Source organism: Mobula hypostoma, chromosome 4 (assembly GCF_963921235.1).
Source record: "Mobula hypostoma chromosome 4, sMobHyp1.1, whole genome shotgun sequence".
Lineage (NCBI taxonomy): Eukaryota > Metazoa > Chordata > Chondrichthyes > Myliobatiformes > Myliobatidae > Mobula > Mobula hypostoma.
The window spans coordinates 139,966,389-139,988,130 of record NC_086100.1 but is presented as its reverse complement, the minus strand read 5'-3'; the positions used below and the strand labels follow the sequence as shown (position 1 = coordinate 139,988,130).

Genomic DNA, 21,742 nt, shown 5'->3' with positions numbered 1-21,742 from the left:
ATTGGATATCCATTTTGTATTTCCATCACATCTCCCCTCAACCTCTGATGCTCCAGAGAAAATGATCCAAGTTTGTCCAGGGGCCTCAACCCAAAACATCAACTGTCCATTTCCCTCCATAGCGCAACCTGAACTGCTGAGTACTTCCAATGTTCTGTGTGATAATCAAAGTTTGTCCAACCCACGCTAATACTCTCCAATCCAGGCAACACCCTAATGAATTTCTTCTAGAGTGTAGAGGCCAGAAATGCAAACAACCTTCTAAACTTAAGTTTTATGCAGCTGCAACATGGCTCCCCAACTTGAATACTCACTACCCCAACCGAAGAAGACAAGCATGCCTACGTTACCACCATGTGATGCCATTTTCAGGGAACTGTTTTGTTAACGTGGGAATTTGCCATTGACAGCTACACTTACCTTTCCCTTCTCTAGCCTTCTTTTTCACAGACAGATCCGACGCACTATTAGGTAACCCAGACTGCTGGTTCTTTGGTTTTCGACCAGCTGTAAAACACATTGGAATGTCTACTTACTACAAATCGCACCACGGCAATCTGGCCCCAGCTAAGTTAAACAGTTTAAATGCATCAAAGGGAGAAAAAAAGGCTACAGTGTACCTTTGTTTTAAAAACTACTTATTAGGTGATGTACAAGAAGAAGAGACCATAGTAAAAGCTTGGTTGTATAGCACCATAATAACTGGCGAACTCCAGAAATCAGGTGGCAAAAAGACAGTGCCAAGGGATGCAGTGATCAGGAAAGGGGAAGGCAAAAACAGGCAGTGGTGGGGGGGGGGGGGTAGTGGTTTGATCTCAAGGGGGCAGCAGGGCTAAAATTGGGGTAATTGAAATATTTAATACATGCTATATAACAAACACATGAGATTCTTCAGATGCTAGAAATACAGAGCAACACAAAATGCTGGCGGAACTCCCCTGATGAAAGGTCTCGGCCTGAATCGCCGGCTGTATATTCATTTCCACAGATGCTGCCTGACCTGCTGAGTTCCTCCAGCATTTTGTGTGTATTACATGCTAAATAAGCAAGCTTTTGTTGCATTGAATTCCTCCTGGCAATTCCTCCTTATCCAAAATTAATGTCGGCTTCAGAATTTTGTACAGTCACAGGAGTTAAAAATCAAATTTAGGTTCAAACAACCATTTATCTAACATGGAAAAACGAAACACTCATTTCAGAGTCTTTTAATTTTGGGCATCTTATTTAGGGGGGAGGGCGACATGGTACCATAACGGTTAGTATAACACTATTAAGCACCAGCAAACTGGGTTCAATTCCGTCACAGTCTGTAAGGAGTTTGAATGCTCTCCACATTTCATCCAGGTGCTCTGGTTTCCTCCTACATTCCAAAGATGTACGTGTTAATCGGTTAATTGGTCACATGGGTGTAACTGGGCAGCATGGGCTCATTGGCCGGTAGGGCCTAATAAGATGCTGTATCACTAAATTTTAAAAAAACATATTTCTATTCCTCCCAGTGCGTTTTGTTCAAAATATTATTCACACAAACGAATGTGAATAGTCTTGATTCACCTCAGCTGATGAACCTCTTGCACAACAATAATGGCAAACTACTGAACACTCATCTCCGCGTTACAGCAGAGTAATCGTGACCAACCAATGTTTACAAGACCACACCATTATCAGAGGCACTAATCAACTGAATGAGGAAATCTCTCCCTCAGCCTTATCCTCCCCAATCCAATAGGTAGATCCCAACTCTTAAACTGGATGAAGCCAGCACAAATAAGGGAGTAAACTAAAAATCCTCTGACCATCTCACTCAGTACTAGCCTTTAAAGTATGTGGGAGAACAGTGGATGGATCAGCAATCTCTATTAATTTAAGCCAATCACATCACACTGAAACTCTAACCACCAATGGAGTTATATTAAACATCACTCTGATGGATACTGATTCAATGGTTAACAGCTCTTCACGGCACTAAGATTTAACAGTTAAATACAGAATTATAATGCACTTGTTGAATTTTATTTTATCCAGAGTGAACAAACAGGGCACAATATTCCCTCATTACAAAAATGCCATTTCCCTTGTATACAGAAAGGAGATATATTTTATACCTTTCTTTTTTTTGGTTGGTTCAGGGGTTTCAAGTATCGGCACGGCAGGGGAAGTGTCCATGGGCTCTGGCTCCTCCGTCGACACTTCCACCACCGTTTCGGTAATCACATCAGGTCTCATTGCAGCGTGGACAAATTCTGGGGTCGACACACAGGGTGGTACAAATACCTGGACTATATAAAAGGCAAAAAAAACACACACACAATTAATCCTCGTAAAATGCACACTTCACCATTTACTTCCTACTTGTAACTCTTCAAATAAATAACTCCAACATTCACTTTAAAAGCTCATTACACATTTAGTACAAAGTGGCTTCCATTTTGCATCCAATTTAATAAAGTTACAGCTTCAACAATTGTCATTTCAACTAGTTACCATCCAATTATCTGCTCCAAAGTGAGGACACCTTAGGAAAAACGGTCTCTGCCATACACCTTCACCACAACAAATATGAGTTGTTTCAGGTGGACGATGAGAGTAAACAGAATCACACAATTTCATCCAGCTCAAATCTTTACATGAGAAGTAGAATCAAGCAAAAACATGATGAAAATCATGCGACCCCAACTTGAAAGAGTAGGAATAGCAACAAAGAACATATATCAAAATCAAATCAATTGAACAGATCAGAAGGAAATTGGCAATTTTGTTTGGTCAAGTCGAGATGTGTGATTTTGTAGACTGTGTAGAATACTTTGCCGGCTGGTGGCACAGTGGCATCAGTGCAGAGTTCGAATCCAGCCGGCTCCCTCGCATACTTTCCATCCATGCTGGGCTGAGAGTCGAGCTAGCAACTCGGCCTCGTAAAAATAAGAAAGCCTGCCAAAATAACGCAGTCACGACGGCGTCCCGATGACTCCACTCAGAGTTAAGGGCTTTCTTCTTCTTCTTCTGTGTAGATTACTGGGCAGACTCAAGAATCTAAGAGGCTAGTTACACTGAATGTGTAATGAATGTCAACCCTTGACAGTCAGTGAGAATTACTGTCTGCTAGTTTATGTAGTGTGGTTTGGACCTACATACAACCATACAAGGTTTGCTTTTGCTGCTATGAAAAAAAAACAAGTGCTGGAAACATTCAGCAGGTCAGGCAGCATATACACAGAGGGAAATTGACTAAAAAGATCATCAACTTGAAACAGCCCAGAAATCTGTTGAGTACTTCTAGCAATTTTCTAGTTTTTTCCTTTGTCTTTTATCACATTTGATGGTGTTCAGCCTTACAAAGACTAACTAACCATTTGCAAAAGGAGAAAGAATACTTGAAAAAATGAGAATAATCAGAGACTATCAGTGAAAGTTGTGAAAAGAGAATTTTGTATTTCTATGGAATTCATTGTGTGTTCAGGAAAGGACAAACCACAAAAGTTTGAAATCTTGTGGCTTCTGCATATAGATGAACACACATAGTGTTTCAGAGATTGACAAGAAGAATGATCAGCTCATATTACATGTCACCACTGGTTATGGGATGAATATTAATGGAAACACCAACATGAACTCTGCCCTTAAATAAAAAGCAAGAAATTTTATCAACTGCCTGATCAAGGAATTGTGGTTTCAACTCAAAGGGCCCATCAACCAAACATGGACCCTTTTCCCAAAACAATAGGATGCCTTCAGTAGCGTGCTCCAGACATGGAAGGCCAGTCCAGATGTTACTTGTGTGTTATATCAGCCTGTAAACAGAGCTTAAAAAAACATTTCACCTCCAAAATGCAACCTGCAGAAACAGATACAAAATCAATTTTAAAAAGCAAAATGAATCTTAACACATCTGTAGAAAGTGTTCCACTGGCTCAGAAAGTAAGCCTTAAAATGATCAAACTTTCCTTACTTGCACAGCTTTTCCCAGTTTAAACTTAATGGACCTGAAAGTTTGGAGAGGGTTGTGGTCCTCACTGCTGCCCACTCATTTCCTAAATGATAATACTTACACATTAATGCAAAACTAAATTTAAAGTCTTCATGACCTTACACTCTCATGGCATATTGCTGTGTACCATCAGAACAGCCCATGGGTGCAAAAGATGAAACTTTGCTACTGTAGTTTATTAACATAAAAGTAATAATCTTCACCTGTTAAAGCGACAATACAGTGGACTCTAATTAATTGGGCCATCGGTTAATCGAGGCAGCCACTTACTTAAAACAAAAATTAATTCCCTGGGACAAAAACTAATTGAGAAAATTGACGGGATTACCTTCATTTATTTGGGACACTGACATTTAATTGGGACAGGCAACTTTTGCCTAACAGGTTCTAACTAGTGTCAATCGCACACAATTTTGTGCCATTAGATGCCATAATGCACTTTGAGCGAACAGCTTTTAAATAGTGTCAGTTGTGTGTGTTCTGTTCAAAAAACAGTGATTTTTGTCACTGATAGTTGGCAAAAAAAAAGTAAGGCAATTCCAAACTGTTTAGCTCACTGTGGTTTCAAGCATTCAGTTTTGGAGATGCCAGAAGTGGTCAGGAGTGAAAATGAAATGATTTCATCTTTCAACAAGTTAGGAACTGCGGAGAATTTGAAAGGTATCAACAATCATCTTGAGTCTTGCAATGAAATGAAGATTCGGAAATGCATTCGCCAATAGCATTGACTGAAATCAGTCCATCACTGATTTTGTTTATTGCATACATTAAGTAAACTTCTCCTTTGATAACTATTAGGAACTAATTTACAATTTGTTCTGTATTTTATTTAACTACATAATTTGTTACTCAATTAAATGGCAGTTTTTAAATATATATATACCTTTTTTAACTATATTCATGAAACTTCAGCTAATTGGGGCAGCTACTTAATTGGGCCAAAAGTACTGGTCCCAATGTGTCCTGATTAATTGGTTAATTGTATTTAATTAGGAAGTAGTCAATGAAAAAACTTCCAATCTATCTACTCTTCCTTTGTACCCCTTCCCACATCCTTCTTCATCTCTCTCTTGCCTAGCAATAAACCCGAAAGAGCTTTTTATACAGATCCACCTGCTTCAGTTCCTACAATATAACCGAGAGATGACACAACCCATTTGGATTCATTGTGTGATGCAGGTTATGTACAACTCTCAGAGTTAAATTATTGTACTCAATAACTCTGAGTACATCCCAGTAGTAAAATTTCAATCAAAAATGACCCACCACTTAAAAGGCGATCAACTCAAACCATCAAAATAAATTATTTATTTGACACCAATTATCCTTTTTTTCAAATGACAATTAAAGTTTCAAGTGAGATCAGAAGGTTGTTGGTTGTATGTAGCCAGTCACAACAAAACAACAGGGATGTGCACATTTGTTTGAAACATTAAACAAAGCTCACATGATTTAGGAGACAGATTCAAAGAGGAACAGAGACCTCAGCCAGTATTTCACACTTGCTCAACCAACACTTGCATAAACAATTAAATGATCACTGATAACAGTGGCATTTTTCTGGGGCAAAAAGTTAAGATCATTTTCAAACATACAACAGTGAATAAAGTACAGTGATCTGGCACATTGTAAGGAATAAAAAGCTATAGGAATGTAATTTCTTACTTTCCTTAGAAAATTTTCCCCAAGAAAAACAGAATCAGAATCAGGTTTAATATCACCAGTTGCTCTGCTATGGCAGTACATTGCAATATATAATAAAAATTATAAATTAGGACAAGTATACTGTACAAAGAGAGCAAAAAACAGTGAGGCAGTATTCATGGTTCATTGTCCATGCATACATCTGCTGGTGGAGAGGAAGAAGCTCTCTCTGAAACACTGAGTGTGTTTTCAAGCTCCTGTACCTTCTCCTTGACGATATCAATGAGAAGAGGGTATGTCAAGGATGATGGGGGTCCTTTTTGAGGCATTGTCTTGTGAAGGTTCCCTCACTGCTGGGGAGGCTAGTGCCCATGATGGAGCTAGCAGAGTTTACAACTTTCTGCAGTTTTTTCGATCCTGTGCAGTGGCCCCTCCACACCAGACGGTGATGCAACCAGTTAGAATGCTCTCCATGCTACACCTGTAGCGTGAGTTTTTGATGATATAACATGTCTCAATCTCCTAATAAAATATAGCCACTATCATGCCTTCTTTGTAATTGCATCAATGTGTGGGGCCGAGGATAAATCTTCAGAGATGTAGGCACCCAGTAACCTGAAACTGCTCACCCTTTCGACTGCTGATCCAATGATGAAGATTGATGCGTATTCCTTTAATTTCCCTTTCCTGAGTTCACAATCAATTCCTTGGTCTTGATGCTGAGTGCAAGTTTCTTATTGCAACAGCACTTAACCACCTGATCTATCTTGCTCCTGTATGCCCTCTCGTCACCATCTGAAATTCTGCCAATAATAGCTGCATCATCGGCAAATTTATAGTTGGCAGAATTTCACAGGGTGATGTCATAATACTCAGAAGTAGCTCTCTGCTCTCAAATAAAACACACACCATGAACAGAATAAATTGACAATTAAAAGCAAAATTTTAAAGACAAATTGATCAAGATTAATCAAGAAGTTACCCTTCAATACCTCTCTCAATCTGTTATGCCTTCCTGCCCTAGCCTGGTCTCATCTCTAACGCAAGAGTGGTCAAAGCTACTCCTGCACAATGGCTTCTCTTTCCTCATCTCAGGGGAACCTCAAAATATTCCCTTTAAGTTTCATTCCAAGGGCTCAACCATTGCTGATAAAACACAGTATGTAAAAGGTAATGAGAGCTGTGGGAAGAGAAGGTTCGTCATGAGGAACTGGCTCACTAAACATTAAGCTGATGTCAAATTGGATACAGCCTGAATTTTAACTATAGGTACATTATAATCAAAAATAGTCTGTAGTAATGCCATGATTATCAAACATTCTGTAAGAAAATTATTAATTCTCAAGAACATACCGTGCTGTATCTCTAAGCAAAAATAAATACAATAAACATGAAAGTTTTGACACACTTTCCCAACAGTTTAACTGTGAGAAAACTCTATAAAGTGTAGATCTAGATTTCTGATTCATGAAGCTGAAAAAAGTGTTCTTTATGTATGCAGACAAATGTTTGTGGCTGCTGGCTTGAATCAGCTCAGAAGTAAAAATCCCATCTCCACAACTATGACAGTGACATGTCATTATAGACATCCTTCTATCAAGGTGGTCATTCTGAAGATCAGATATATAGCCAGGATCATTTGTAACATCCTATCCCAATTAGATAGTATTTACAATTATTCAAATTAACAGAAAATTACTGGAAAGTAACAAGAACTCGCCATTAACAAGCCAGCAATTTTCATTGTAGGAGGTAAAACAGCAGAAATTCTTGGATTATTTACATTTCTTTGTAGTAAGTGTCGGTGAAGCCCCAAAATTGCCACTCACAATGGAAATAAATTTAAATCAAATTTTTGCCAATAATGAAAATTAACCTCAGTTAACTATCCAAAGTTAACAGCTTACATCCTCAAGATGCTGTCAAGAAGCAATTTATGTCTCTGACATAACACTCAATCTTAGTTCCAACCCAGTGAGCCTAACAGCAGTAGTGGGTAAATTATTGAAAGGTACTCTATGTGACGGGATATGTAAGTATCTGGATAGACAAGACCTGATTACAGATAGTTACCATGGCTTTTTGTGCGGTAGGATGTGTCTAACCAATCTTAAAACATTTTTCAAGGAGACTACCAGGGAAGTTAATGAAGGAAGGACAGTGAATGTTGTCTACATGGACTTTAGCAAGGCCTCTGACAAAATCCCACATGGGAGGCTGGTCAAGAAGTTTCAATTGCTTGGCATTCAAGACGAAGTGGCAAACTGGATTCAACATTGGCTTAGGTGCAGAATCCAGAGAGTGGAAGCAGATGGTAGCCTCTCTAGACTGGTGTGCTGCAGGACTGGTGCCGGGTCCATTGTTGCTTGTCATCCATATTAGTGTCTTGAAAGATAATGTGGAAAACTGGATCAGCAAATCTGCAGATGACACCACAATTGGGAAAAGTAGTGGACAAGGAAGGCTAGCGGAATCTGCATCAAGTGGAAAAAATGAGTCACAAATAGCAGATGAAATTTAACGCAGACAAGGGTGAGGTGTTGCACTTTGGGAGGGCAACCCAGGGTAGGATTTGCACAGTGAATGAAGAGTCACTGAAGAGAGTAGTAGAACAAAGGGATCTGGGAATGCAGATCCATAATTCTTTGAAAGTGGTGTCACAGATAGATAGAGCCATAAAGAGAACTTCTGGCACATTGGCTTTTATAAATCAGAGTACTGAATACAGGAGCTGGTGAGGCCAAATTTGGTGTATTGTGCACTATCTGGCCAGCTACCTACAGGAAAGATATCAATAAGATTGAAAGAGTACAGAGAAAATTTCCAAGCATGTTGCCAGGATTTGACAGCCTGTGTTATAGGGAACGGATGAATAAGCTTAGGAGTATGAGGAGAGATTTGGTGGAGGTGTAGAAAATTATCAGGGGTATAGAGAGGGTAAATGCAAGTAGACTTTTTCCACTGAGATTGGGTGAGACTAGAACTAGAGGCCATAGGTTAAGGGTGAAATGTGAAATATTTAAGGGAAATCTAAGGGGGAGCTTGGTCACTAAGCCGGTGATGTGTGTGAAACAAGCTGCCCGTGAAAGTGGTGGAAGTAGATTTGACTGCAACATTAAACAGAAAGTTTGGGTAAGCACATGAATGGGATGAATATAGAAGTCTATGATCCAGGTGCAAGTCAATGGGACTTGGCACAGTAATAGTTGGGCTCAGACTAGATGGGCCAAAGAGCCTGCTTCTGTGCCGTAGTGGTCTAAGATCTAGACAATGCTCTGAAGCGATTAGGAAGGCTAATAAAATGTTGGGCTATATAAAGCGCTCAGTAGAGTTCAAGTCCAGAGATGCTCTCCTTAAGCTGCATAACATGCTTGTGAGGCTACACCTTGAGTATTGTGTACAACTGTAGTAGTCTCCATATTTTGTGAGGGTTGGGAGGCACTGGAGAGAGTCCAGAGAAAGGTGACTTGACTCATTCCAGGTCTGCAGGCTATGAGTTATGAAAAAAGATTGGAAGAATTATATTTTTTTTGCCCAAGTAGACTTAGAATGAGAGGAGACATGATAGAAGTGTTCAAAATCATTCAAGATATAACTAAAGTGGATGCCAGCCACTTCTTCAAATTTAATTCGTCAACGAGGGCACAGGGCCAGAGGTGGAGACTGGTTAAGGGGAGGTTTCAGACTCACATCAGGAAGCCTTTCTTTACACAGTGAATTGTGGACACATGGAACAAACTACCTAGTTGTGTAGTTGAGAATAGTACCTAAGAGGCATTCAAATCTAAACTTGATAGATATTTCAACACACAAAATAATCTGCAGATGCTGTTGTCAAAGGAACACTCACAATGCGCTGGAGGAACTCAGCAGGTCAGTCAGCATCAGTTGAAAAGATTAGTCGATGTTTCGGGCCAAAACCCTTCGTCAGGACTGAAGGAAGAACTTTGGGGAGGACTTGAAGAATGCTGGTAGTTGAAGAAAACAGTAACTTGAAAGACGAAGGGATGGGGGAGGGGAAGCAGGGAGGTGATTGGCAGGAGAACAGTGTGCAGTAGTAGAAGGAGGCGGAACTATGAGGGAGGTCATGCTACCAGGAGAAATAGTAGAAGCAGATACAATCACTATGTTTAAAAGGCGTTTAGACAGACACATGAACAGGCAGAGGATGGAGAGACAAAAACCACATATAGGAAGATGTGGAGTTTAAATTGGCATCATAGTCAGTACACACATCATGTGCCAAAGGGCCTGTTGCTGTACTGTACTGTGCTCTATTGCTATCCAGTGTCACAGTTAGTCGCTCTTAGAATGCAAAACTGTTTTAACACTCAAATGTAAATGAGAAGGATTTACTTCAGAAAATAATTTAGTATTCAGTGCAAGAATGGCTTCAGACATGACTGGGTTAGGAAAAATCATCTGGGAAGCCACAGTTCCAAACAAACTGTAGATTTGCTATATTTACCAGAGACAAGTCTTTTAGTTGTTAAATATTGCAATGGAAATTTTTAGGTGTCAAACACGCTCAGATTTGTGCTGTTAACATTTGATCATCCACCAGATGGCCCCACATGAGGATTTCCCATCGTAAAAAGAGCAGCTAGAACCTGGCATGCTTCCAACCCTGCCAGCAACCCACAGCATTTAAACAGCTTATGGCCTTCTAAGTCTCAGGAAGCAGTCTGCATTCCAAACACCCTCGACAAATCGAGGGTGGATAAACGTTTATATACATAACGTTTTCTTTTTTTTAAACAAATGCATCTGACCTCCACGTCCCAAACTCCACTACCTCTTCTTCATATTCAGGCTTCAGACCCTGAATGCAATCAATCCCACCAGTTTTGACCACTTCTCAAAATTAAGCAATATCTAAACTGCTGGAAACCAGACAAAAAATACTAACGTATGCTGGAAAAAAAATTATGCTCCACATGTGTTAACTTCTATTACTGTAGTGCCTTACTGAAGCAAACGTGGGTTTCAGTCACATAAATATCTATTAATATCCTTGCTAACTGTGAAAGGCTTAGAGAACTACAACATGGAAAAAGGCCTTTCAGCCCAAGATACAAAATGTCTAGCCACAGTAATCCCATTTTCCTGCATTTGGCACCTATCCTTCAATTTCCATAAGAAAGTAGGACATAGGAGCAGAAATACACCATTCAGCCCATCCAGTCTGCTCTGTCATTATTCCATCACGGCTGATTTATTTTCCCTCTCATCCCTATTTGCATGGCATCTCTCCGGAACCTTTGACACCCATACTAATCAAGAACCTAACAACCTCTACTTTAAACATATTCAACAATATGGCTTCAACAGAAATCTGTGGCAATGAATTCCATAATTCACCACCCTCTGGTTAAAGAAATTCCTCATCTCTGTCTGAAAAGGACAGCCTTCTATCCTGAGGTTGGACACTCTGGTCCTAGACTCTCCCCTCATTGGAAACATCCTCTCCACGTCCACTACATCCTGGCCTTTGTATATTCAGCTTCAACGAATAGTCAATATGGCTTTATGTGTGGTAGGTTTTTTTTGAGAAGGTTAGCAAGGAGGTTGATGAAGGAAAGGCAGTGGATGCTGTTTACATGGACTTTAGCAAGGGCTCTGACAAAGTCCTGCATGAGAGCCTGGTCCACCAGAAGTTAAATCACTTGGTATTCATAATGAAGTGGCTAATTGATTTCAATAGTGCCTTACTGGGAGAAGCCAGAGAGCAGTAGTAAATGGCTGTCTCTCTGACTGGATGCCTGTGACTACTGGCGTACCACAGAGAATGGTGCTGGGGCCATTGCTGTTTATCATCCACATGATAATATGGTCAACTGGATCAATAAATTTGTGCAAGATTGACGGGGGGGGGGGCATATGGAAGCAGTGAAGGTTATTAAAACTTGCAAAGTAATCTTGACCATCTGGGAACATAGGCTAAGATAATGACAGTTGAAAGTGTGAGATGTTGCATTCTGGGAGGAGAAACCAGGTTAGGATTTTCACAGTGAAAGGTCAAGCACTGAGGTTTGCCTTAGAATATAGGGACCTAGGGAACATAGCCTCTAAATTCAGGGGAGTAGATTTAGGACGGTGATGAGGAGAAACTGCTTTTCCCAGAGTGGTGAATCTATGGAATTCTCTGACCAATGAAGCAGTGGAGGCTACCTCAGTAAATATACTTAAGACAAAGTTGGACAGACTTTTGCATAATAGAGGAGTTAAGGGTTATGGGGAAAAGGCAGATAGGTGGAGATGAATCCATGGCCAGATCAACCATGATCTTATTGACTATCAGAGCAGGCTCGACAGGCAGCTTCAGCTCCTGAGAACACACCAGAACAATGGAGTCTGCTGGACAATGGAGAGTGACACCTATAAAATGCTGAAGGAATTCAGCAGGTCTGGGAGCATCTATGGATGGAAATAAACAGTTTATGTTTCTGGCCGAGATCCTTTATCACAAAGCTGAAAAATTCATCATCCTGAACCTATAACACTCTCCTGAAACACAACCATAATGCGTACCACCTACATAATCCACAACCCTGTGTAGCATCTACTTAATCCACAATAATGTGTACCATCTACTTAATCCACAACCATATTGTGTACCACCTACAAAATCCACAACCATGTGTATAATCTACATAATCCATAACCATGTCAACATCTACAAAATCCACAACCATAATGTGTACCACCTACATAATCAACAACATAGAACATAGAATAGTACAGCACATTACAGGCCCTTTGGCCCACAATGTTGTGCCGACCCTCAAACACTGCCTCCCATATAACCCCCCACCTTAAATTCCTCCATATACCTGTCTAATAGTCTCTCAAACTTCACTAGTGTATCTGCCTCCACCACTGACTCAGGCAGTGCATTCCAAGCACCAACCACTCTCTGAGTAAAAAAACCTTCCTATAATATCCCCCTTGAACTTCCCATCCCTTACCTTAAAGCCATGTCCTCTTGTATTGAGCAGTGGTGCCCCGGGGAAGAGGCGCTAGCTATTCACTCTATCTATTCCTCTTATTATCTTGTACACCTCTATCATGTCTCCTCTCATCCTCCTTCTCTCCAAAGAGTAAAGCCCTAGCTCTCTTAATCGCTGATCATAATCCATACTCTCTAAACCAGGCAGCATCCTGGTAAATCTCCTCTGTACCCTTTCCAATGCTTCCACATCCTTCCTATAGTGAGACGACCAGAACCGGACACAGTACTCCAAGTGTGGCCTAACCAGAGTTTTATAGAGCTGCATCATTACATCACGACTCTTAAACTCTATCCCTCGACTTATGAAAACTAACACCCCATAAGCTTTCTTAACTACCCTATCTACCTGTGAGGCAACTTGCAGGGATCTGTGGACATGTACCCCCAGATCCCTCTGCTCCTCCACACTACCAAGTATCCCGCCATTTACTTTGTACTCTGCCTTGGAGTTTGTCCTTCCAAAGTGTACCACCTACATAATCCACAACCATATTGTGTACCATCTACATAATCCGCAACCATAATGTTTATAATCTACAAAATACACTAGAGCAAATCTCTGAGGTTACTTCCACAGAAATCACCGAAATTCTTAACTTCGGCACAACAGAAGGAAAAAGCCAGCAGGCTTAAGGGAACCCATCACATTCCAGTTCACTTCCAATCCCCATGCTTTATTGATAATTCATCCAAAGGACTGCAGAACATTAGCCAGAGTCAGGACTGGATTGCATGGATAGGTGACTGAAAATCTAAGGTTACTTTCACTGGAATTGAGAGGACCAAGGGACAAGTTGCTTGAAAGGGTGTTGACATGGTGTACAAAGGCTTTCTCTTCATTCATTCAGGAATAAGGATTTCCCAGGCTGTCAGCACTTAATTCTCCATCCCTAGTTGCCCAAAGATAGTGAGCTCTTCATAAAGACAAGATATTCTGTAGATGCTGGAAATCCGGAGCAACACACACAAAATGCTGGAGGAACTCAGCAGGTCAGGCAGCATCTATGGAGAGGAACAAACAGTTGACGTTTTGGGCCGAGATTCTTCCATCAGGACTGGAAAGGAAGGGGGAAGAAGCCAGAAAAAGATAGTGGTGGGAGGGAGGAGGAGGAAAACAAGCTGGCAGAAGATCAGTGAAACCAGGCAAGCAGGAAGATGGGTAGGTGGGGGAGTGGGTATGCAGCAAGAAGCACATGGGTGATGGGTGGAAAAGGAAAGAGTCAGCTGAAGAAGGAATCTGATAGGAGAGGACAGTAGAGCATGGGAGAAAGGAAAAGAAGAGGGGCACCAGAGGGAGGTGTTGGGTAGATGAGGAAAAGGGGTAAGAAGAGAGCCAGAATGGGGACTGGAGAGGGAGAGAAGGAGAGGGGGAGAGAAATTACTGGGAGTTGGAGAAATTGATGTCTGTGCCTTTAGGTTGGAGGCTACTCAGATGGAATCTTCCAACCTGAGAGTTGCCTCATCGTGACACCAAAGAAGGTCATGGACTGACCTGTCAGAATGGGAAGTCAAATTGAAACGGTGGCTACTGAGAAATCCTGGCTTTTGTGGTGGACAGAGCAAAGGTACTTGACAAAGCAGCCCCACAATCTACATCAGGTCTCCTGAATGTAGAATCACGGGTGAAGTGTCACCTCATCTGGAATGACTGTTTGGGGTCCTGAATGGTGGCGAGGGAGCAAGTGTCAGGGCAGGTGTAGCATCTGTCTACTTGCAGGGAGAAATGCCAAGAGAGATCAATGGGGAAGGACGAGTGGACAGGAGGGTCACAAAGAGCACAATCACTGTGGCACAGAGTGGTAGTGGGGAGGCGGGGGGAAAGATGTGCTTGTTGAAGATGGCTGAAGGTACAGCGAATAATGTGCTGGAAATGGAGGCCTGTGAGGTGGTAGGCAAGAAGAAAGAAATCCTATCCCTGTTATGCTGGCAGGAGGATGGGGTGAAGGTGGATATGTGGAAAGTGGAGAAGTGGGTGAGGGGAGTACTGATCGGTTTGAAAGGGAAATCCCATTCTCTGAAGGACATCTCAGATGTTCTGGAATGGAAAGCCTCATCCAGCAAACTGATGCAGAGGAGACAGAGGAACTGAGAAAAGGGAATAGTTTGACAGAGTGGGAAGAGGTATAGTCAAGATAACTGTTAAAGTCAGTAGGTTTATAGAAAGATCAGCAGATACTCTGTCTCCACAGATGGATTCAAACAGATCAAGAAAGGGGAGGGAGGATTGCCAACAACTTCTCCTCTAGAATCTCCATCAGCATAGGTGCACCACAAGGCTATGTGCTTAGCTCCCTGCCTTACATGCTTTATACCCACGACTGTGTGACCCTCAGCTCCAATGCCCCTGCTGACTTCACCACTGCTGCTGGCCAAATCACAGGTATTGATGAACCGGCACATGGAAGGGAAATTGTAAACCTGGATGAATGACACCACGACAATAACCTCACATTTAGCGCCAGCGAAACCAAAGAGCTGACGAATGACTACAGGAAGAAGAAGCCAGTCCTCATTAGAGGATCAGAGGTGGACAGGGTCAGAAACTTTAAAATCCTTGGTGTATCATAATCAGAGGATATGTTTGGAACTAACACATAAGTGCTATCACAAAGAGGGTATGACAACACCTTATCTTTCTTAGAAGTTTGCATAAGTTCTGCATGTCATCTAAAACTTTGACAAACATCTACAGTGGAGAGTATCCCAATTGCTTTCATCATGGCCTGGTATGGAAATACCAATGCCCAGCAACAAAATTGTCAACAAAAAAGTGGTGGATACAGCCCAGTCCATCACAGGCAAAACCATTGAGCACATTTACATGGTGCACTGTCGCACTGTCTTTATGCATAGTTTTTTTCCATAAATTCTACTGCATTTTGTCACCTTCCTGTAAATATCTGCAAGAAAATGAATCTCAATGTAGTATATGATAATATACACATACCTTGATAATCAAGTTCAAGGATATTGTCATCTGATTATACAGGTGTCCCCCGCTTTTCGAACGTTCGCTTTACGAAACCTCACTGTTATGAAAGACCTACATTAGTACCCTGTTTTTGCTACAGAAGGTGTTTTCACTGTTACGAAAAAAGGCAGCGTGCAAAAAAAAAGCAGCGCGTGATAAAAAGCAGCGCGCACCCCGAGCAGTTGCTCTCCCCTGGATTCAGAACGGCATTCTCGCCGGCATTGCTTAAACTCGTGCCTGTGAGCAGCCGTTAGCAAGATGAGTTCTAAGGTATCAAAAAAGCCTGAAAGAGCTCGTAAGAGTGTTACACTTAGCGTAAAACTAGACATAATTAAGCATTTCAATCGTGGTGAACGAAGTAAGGACAACATGAGTTTGGCTTGTGGAAGTTGACGAAGATGATGTTGAAGAGGTTTTGGCATCTCATGACCAAGAACTGATAGATGAAGAGCTGATACAATTGGAAGAGGAAAGGATAACAATCAAAACCGAATGCAGTAGCCAACGGACTAAAAGTGAAGTCATCCAAGAACTGAACGTGAAGCAGCTGTGTGAGATTCTCGCTGAAATGATAAAGTACGACTTTAATTTTGAAAGGGTACATCGGTTTAGGGCATATTTACAGGATGGTTTGAGTGCTTACAAAGAACTGTATGATCTAAAAATGCACAAGGCTAAGCAGTCAAGCAAGCCTTCCACATCAGCCACAGCTGACGACGAACCTCGACCTTCGACATCGAGGCAGGCAGACATAGAAGAAGATGACCTGCCTGCCCTGATGGAAACAGATGACACCCCAGTGTCCCACCACCCCAACCCCCGGGCCACGGACAGATACCAATCCGCGGAGAATGAAGCGGTAGCCAGGACACACCCAGCACATCTTTAAGAAAAAAGCCGAAACAAACAAGCTAATTAATTAGGTGCCGCCCGGCACGTAAATGTCGGCCCAGATCAGAGGTGATTGCCGATTGCGTCGCCTCTGATCTGGGCCGACGTTTACGTGCTGGGCGGCACCTACTTAATTAGCTTGTTTATTTCGGCTTTTTTTCTTAAAGATGTGCTGACTGCATTCTGGCCACCGCTGCACCCCTGCATTCTTCGCGGATCGGTATCGGTCGGCAGCCCGGAGGGTGGGGACCACTGCACCACTCCAACCTCCAACGACTCAGCCTAACAAACCATCATCAGTGTGCTCGGCGCTGTCCCAATTCCAGTAAGTGATACTACACTGTACATACATTATTTCTACTTTATGTCGGCTGTGTATTTTTAGGTGTTATTTGGTATGATTTGGCAGCTTCATAGCTTAAAGGTTACTGGAGAGCACTTGGGTGAGATTTTCGTTACAGAGAACAGCGCAGCAATGATTGTGGAAAAGTATTTCTACTTTATATAGGTTGTGTATTCATCATATAATTCCTGCTTTTACTATATGTTAGTGTTATTTTAGGTTTTGTGTGTTATTTGGCATGATTTGGTAGGTTATTTTTGAGTCTGGGTACACTCACAAATTTTTCCCATATAAATTAATGGTAACTGCTTCTTCGCTTTACGACATTCTGGCTTACGAACCGTTTCACAGAAATGCTCTACCTTCGGATGGCGGGGGAAACCTGCACATATATACCAAACGAAACAACACTCCTCCAGACCACAGTGCACCCACAAAACATATCACACACAGCACATGAACAAAATATTACCACAAATAAGTTAATAAAATTCAAGATTCGTGTAGTGATGTGACCTTGGTGGTGGCGAGGTATTTTAGTCTCACAGCCTGAGGGAAGAAGTTGTTACCCAGTCACGCAGTCCTAGTCCTGATGCTTCTGTACCTCCTCTCTGACAAGAATGGGTCAGAGATTGTGGGGCGGGTGGTAGTGATCTGCTGCTTCGCTCCCGATTAATGTCAGAAATTGGAGGAGTGAGGGGGAAGAGCTGGTCGTTTGTAATTATCCTCTGTAGGGTCTTACACCCTGACTCTGAGAGGTGTCAAGTGATAGTGATCTGCTTTCCTTGAGGTGAGAGCCACAATGCTGTTAGGGAAGGAGTTGAAGGATTTTAACCCAGTGAGGGTGAACAAGGGGGATATATTTCAAAATCAACATGGTGCATGGCTCGGAGGGCAACTTCTAGATAGAGACGTGCCTCTGCTTTTGTTGCCATTGTCCTTCTACCTGGCCATTTGTGTGGAGGGCCCTAGCAGTGCATCCTATACAGTGCCTATAAAAAATATTCACCTCCCCTCCCCCTGGAAGTTTTCGTGTTTTATTGTTTTACAACATTGAATCACAGTAGATTTAATTTGACTCTTTTGACACTGATCAACATGAAAAGATTCTTTAATATCAAAGTGAAAATAAATCTTTACAAAGTGATCTAAATTAATTACAAATACAAAATGCAAAATAATTGATTGCTTAAGTACTCACCCAGTTTAACATGACACACCAAATCATCACTGCTGCAGCCAATTGGTTTTAGAAGTCACATAATTAGTTAAACGGAGATCACCTGTGTGCAGTTAAGGTGTTTCAATTTTATTGCAGTAAAAATACACCTGAATCTGGAAGGTCCCACTGCTGGTGAGTCAGTATCCAAGCAAAAACTACACGAGGAGAAAAGAACAGTCCGAGCAACTCTGCGAAGAAGTTATTGAAAAGCACAAATTGGGAGATAGATATAACAAAATTTCCAAGTCACTGACTATCTCGGAGTACAGTTAATGTTGATCATCAAGAAATAGAAAGAATATGCCACAGCTGTCTATCTGTCTAGAGCAGGCCATCCTCAGAAAGTGAGTGACCATGCAAGAAGGGGATTAGAGGGGGGGGCCACCAAGAGACCCATAACAATTCTGAAGGAGTCACAAGCTTCAGTGGCTGAGATGGGAGAGACTGCGCATACAACTATTGCCGTGGTGCTTCACCAGTCACAGATTTATGGGAGCGTAGCAAAGAGAACGCCACTGTTGAAAGAAAAAACTCACATGAAATCTCCGCTAGAGTCTGCCAGAAGGCATGTAGAAGTCTCTGAAGTCAACTGGAAGAAGGTTCTACAATCGAGTGAAACCGAAATTGAGCTTTTTGGCCATCAGACTAAACACTATGTTTGGCATAAGCCAAACACCTCACCTCATCAAAAACACACCAGTCCTACTGTGAATCATGGTGAAGGCTGCATCATGCTGTGAGGATGCTTCACTGCAGCAGTCCCTGGAAGGCTTGTGAAGGTAAAGGGTAAAATGAATGCAACATTCAGGGAAATTCTGGAGGAAAACCTGATGCAGTTTGCAAGAGATCTGCGACTTGGGAGAAGGTTTGTTTTCCAGCAAGACAATGACCCCAAGCCAAAGCTACACACAAATGGCTTAAACACAATGTTATTGTCCTGGAGTGGCCGTCAGAGTCTAGACCTCAATCCAATTGAGAATTTGTGGCTGGAGTTGAAAAGGGCTGTTCACTCATGATCCCCATGCAATCTGACAGAGCCTGAGCAGTTTGTAAAGAAGAATGGGGAAAGACTGCAGTGCATCAGATGTGCAAAGCTGATGGAGACTAATCCGCAGAGACTCAAGGTTGTAATTGCTGCCAAAGGTGCATCTACTAAATACTGATTTGAAGGGGTGAGTAATTATGAAATCAATTATTTTCTGTTTAATAATTGTAATAAATTTAAGCCTATTTGTAAAGACCTGTTTTCACTGGCATGTAAAAGTTTTTTCCTCTGTTGATCAGTGTCAAAAAAGCCAAATTAAATCCACTGATTTAATGTTGTAAAACAATAAAACATGAAAACTTCCAAGGGGGAGTGAATACTTTTTATAGGCACTGTATATCAAGGGATAAGGAGAACTGAGAGGTGTATTGAGTTTAGGCATGTTCTTATTAAATGGTGGACAGGAAAGAGGTGCTGAGTGGCCTGATCTTATTCCTTTGGTCTTCCATCAGGTATCATCATGATATGGAAGTCCATTCCTGTGGACTGTCACTGGGCAAAAACTTGTAGCCAACACCTTCAGCACAGTATACAGCAGTTCAAGTCACCAACCTGCCAAGGGCAATTCATAAATTTGTGTCAAATTCTAAGTCTGCCAACACACACCTCATCCTGAAGTGAACAGAAACAAAAGTGTAGTCACCCACAAAGCTGAAAACTAACGGGGTAAGATATAGGAAGCAGTATGTTTCCGAAAGGCAAAGGCTTGTGTGTAGTTTTTCCATTGATTCTATTGTATTTCTTTGGTCTACTGTAAATGCCCGCAAGAAAATGGATCTCGGGGTAGTATATAGTGACATACATATACTTAGATTAAAAACTGCTGCTTCCAATTGTAAAAGTCAGGCTTGAGAGTGGAATAAAATATCAAAGTTTACATGTGGCATTGAACTTGGAGAAGGGGCACGTAAACACTAAAGCCATTTCAATGTGAACAAGTATGAGGTGGTTCATTTTTGGTGAGGAATGTCAGATTTGAAAGACAGAAATTCACAATTACAAGTTGCAATGCCAGTTATTCAAGTCATAAAAAGCACAAAGTACATGTTCATTCCTAGAAGTTAAAAAAGCAGAAGTTGCACTAAACTGATATAGAACCTTGGTTAGACCACATTTACCCCAAGTACTGTGCAGATTACGCGACCCCGTATTTCAAGAGGAAGTGAAGACATGAGAAGTTGTGAAAGATTTACAAGGCTAAGATCAGAATGTAGAGGTTTTCACCAGCAGAATTGAACAGTCTGGGACTCTCTTCCCTTGCAAAAGGAAGGCTAAATAGTGCCTCAAAGAGGCCTTTTGAAAATATGAGAGGGTAACAAAACCGAAAACAAGGGAAACACTAAGGAGCTGGGTATGTTGAATACTGGGGTCATAAATACAGACTGTCACTAATAAATCCAGTAAGGATTCAATAGAAACTTCACAACCCAGAGAGTGGCCGGCACATGAAACTTGCTAATACATGTAGCATTTGAGTCAATTAGCATAAATCTTTTTAAAGAGCAAGAGAAAAGAATAGCATGTGCTGATAGGGCGCTACTAAACAGGATGAGAGGGGACACGTGTCGAGCATAAACATTGGCACAGATGCTTTTAACTCAATTACCACATACATTCAGCTCAGAGCAATACTGCTTAAAGACTAAAGATCCTCAAATGTAACTACTAGTAAAACTAGTCCCAAAGTAATTGAACAGATAAAATTATTGTTGCAAAAAGTTATACATTTTAAAACTTTTCCCTAACACTTAAAACAATGGAAATAATTGACAAAAAGGAAAAATTTACTATGTTTTCAAAATCCTTTGACCAGACTGAACAAACCACAGGTACTAAATAAAATTGGTACATTAACATGAGCACCACTACTTCCTTAAAAGTTTGTGCAGATTCAGCATTTCATCAGATACTTTTGACAAACTTCTCCAGATACTCTCAACTGATTCCACAACCTGCAGTCTTGCTTTCAAGGACTCTTTACAACTCATGATCTCAGTATAATTCTTTATTTGCAGTTTACTATCTTTTGTACAAATGTTTGTACATTGGTTGTCTGTCAGTCTTTATGTATAGTTTTTCTCAAATTCTACTGTATTTCTTTCTTTTCCTGTAAATGTCTGCAAGAAAATGAATCTTAAGATAGCACATATACCTACTTTGATAATAAATTTACTTTGAAAAGTGCTACCAAAGAATGTTTGATGAAGAGACCAATTTGGGTGATTTTCAGTATTGTCTGTGAACACTATTTCATGTCAATTATAGGAAGGGCACCTGCCTCTCCAGAGAAAAATGGACACATGAAATCATCTCCAGTGGGCTAACAAATGTGGTCAACATCAAGCTGCAAGTGCTTGCTACTGTCTAAGGGATGCTGTCCACACTACTTCATAGAGTTCAAGTAGGGTCAACCTGCACTTACAAGCCTGCATGATTCTTTATAATCACAAGGTAATGCCTTCTGCAACATGAAATCTCATGCTGGGGAGGGGAGGGGAGGGGAGGGGAGGGGAGGGTAGGGGAGGGTCAGGACACAGAACAAGCCCTGATCACAAAGCAGCTTTATGAAGTATTTGTTTGCTCACTTTGTCCAGTCTAAGCCAAAATAATGATTTTGAATATCTGACAT

General features: G+C 41.3%; 1 protein-coding gene across 4 annotated transcripts in view; it reads right to left on the bottom strand.

Moving 5' to 3' along the window:
* The window catches only part of LOC134345647 (ETS-related transcription factor Elf-2-like), a 161,474-nt gene that overhangs the window by 29,958 nt on the left and 109,774 nt on the right, over window positions 1-21,742 (bottom strand). For all 4 annotated transcript variants that reach the window (XM_063046651.1, XM_063046650.1, XM_063046653.1 and 1 more), the window contains 2 exons: window positions 2,106-2,279; window positions 421-507 (listed from right to left, as the gene is read on the bottom strand). In XM_063046651.1, coding sequence (XP_062902721.1) covers window positions 421-507; window positions 2,106-2,279 — 261 coding nt within the window. The remainder of the gene's footprint in view (window positions 1-420; window positions 508-2,105; window positions 2,280-21,742) is intronic.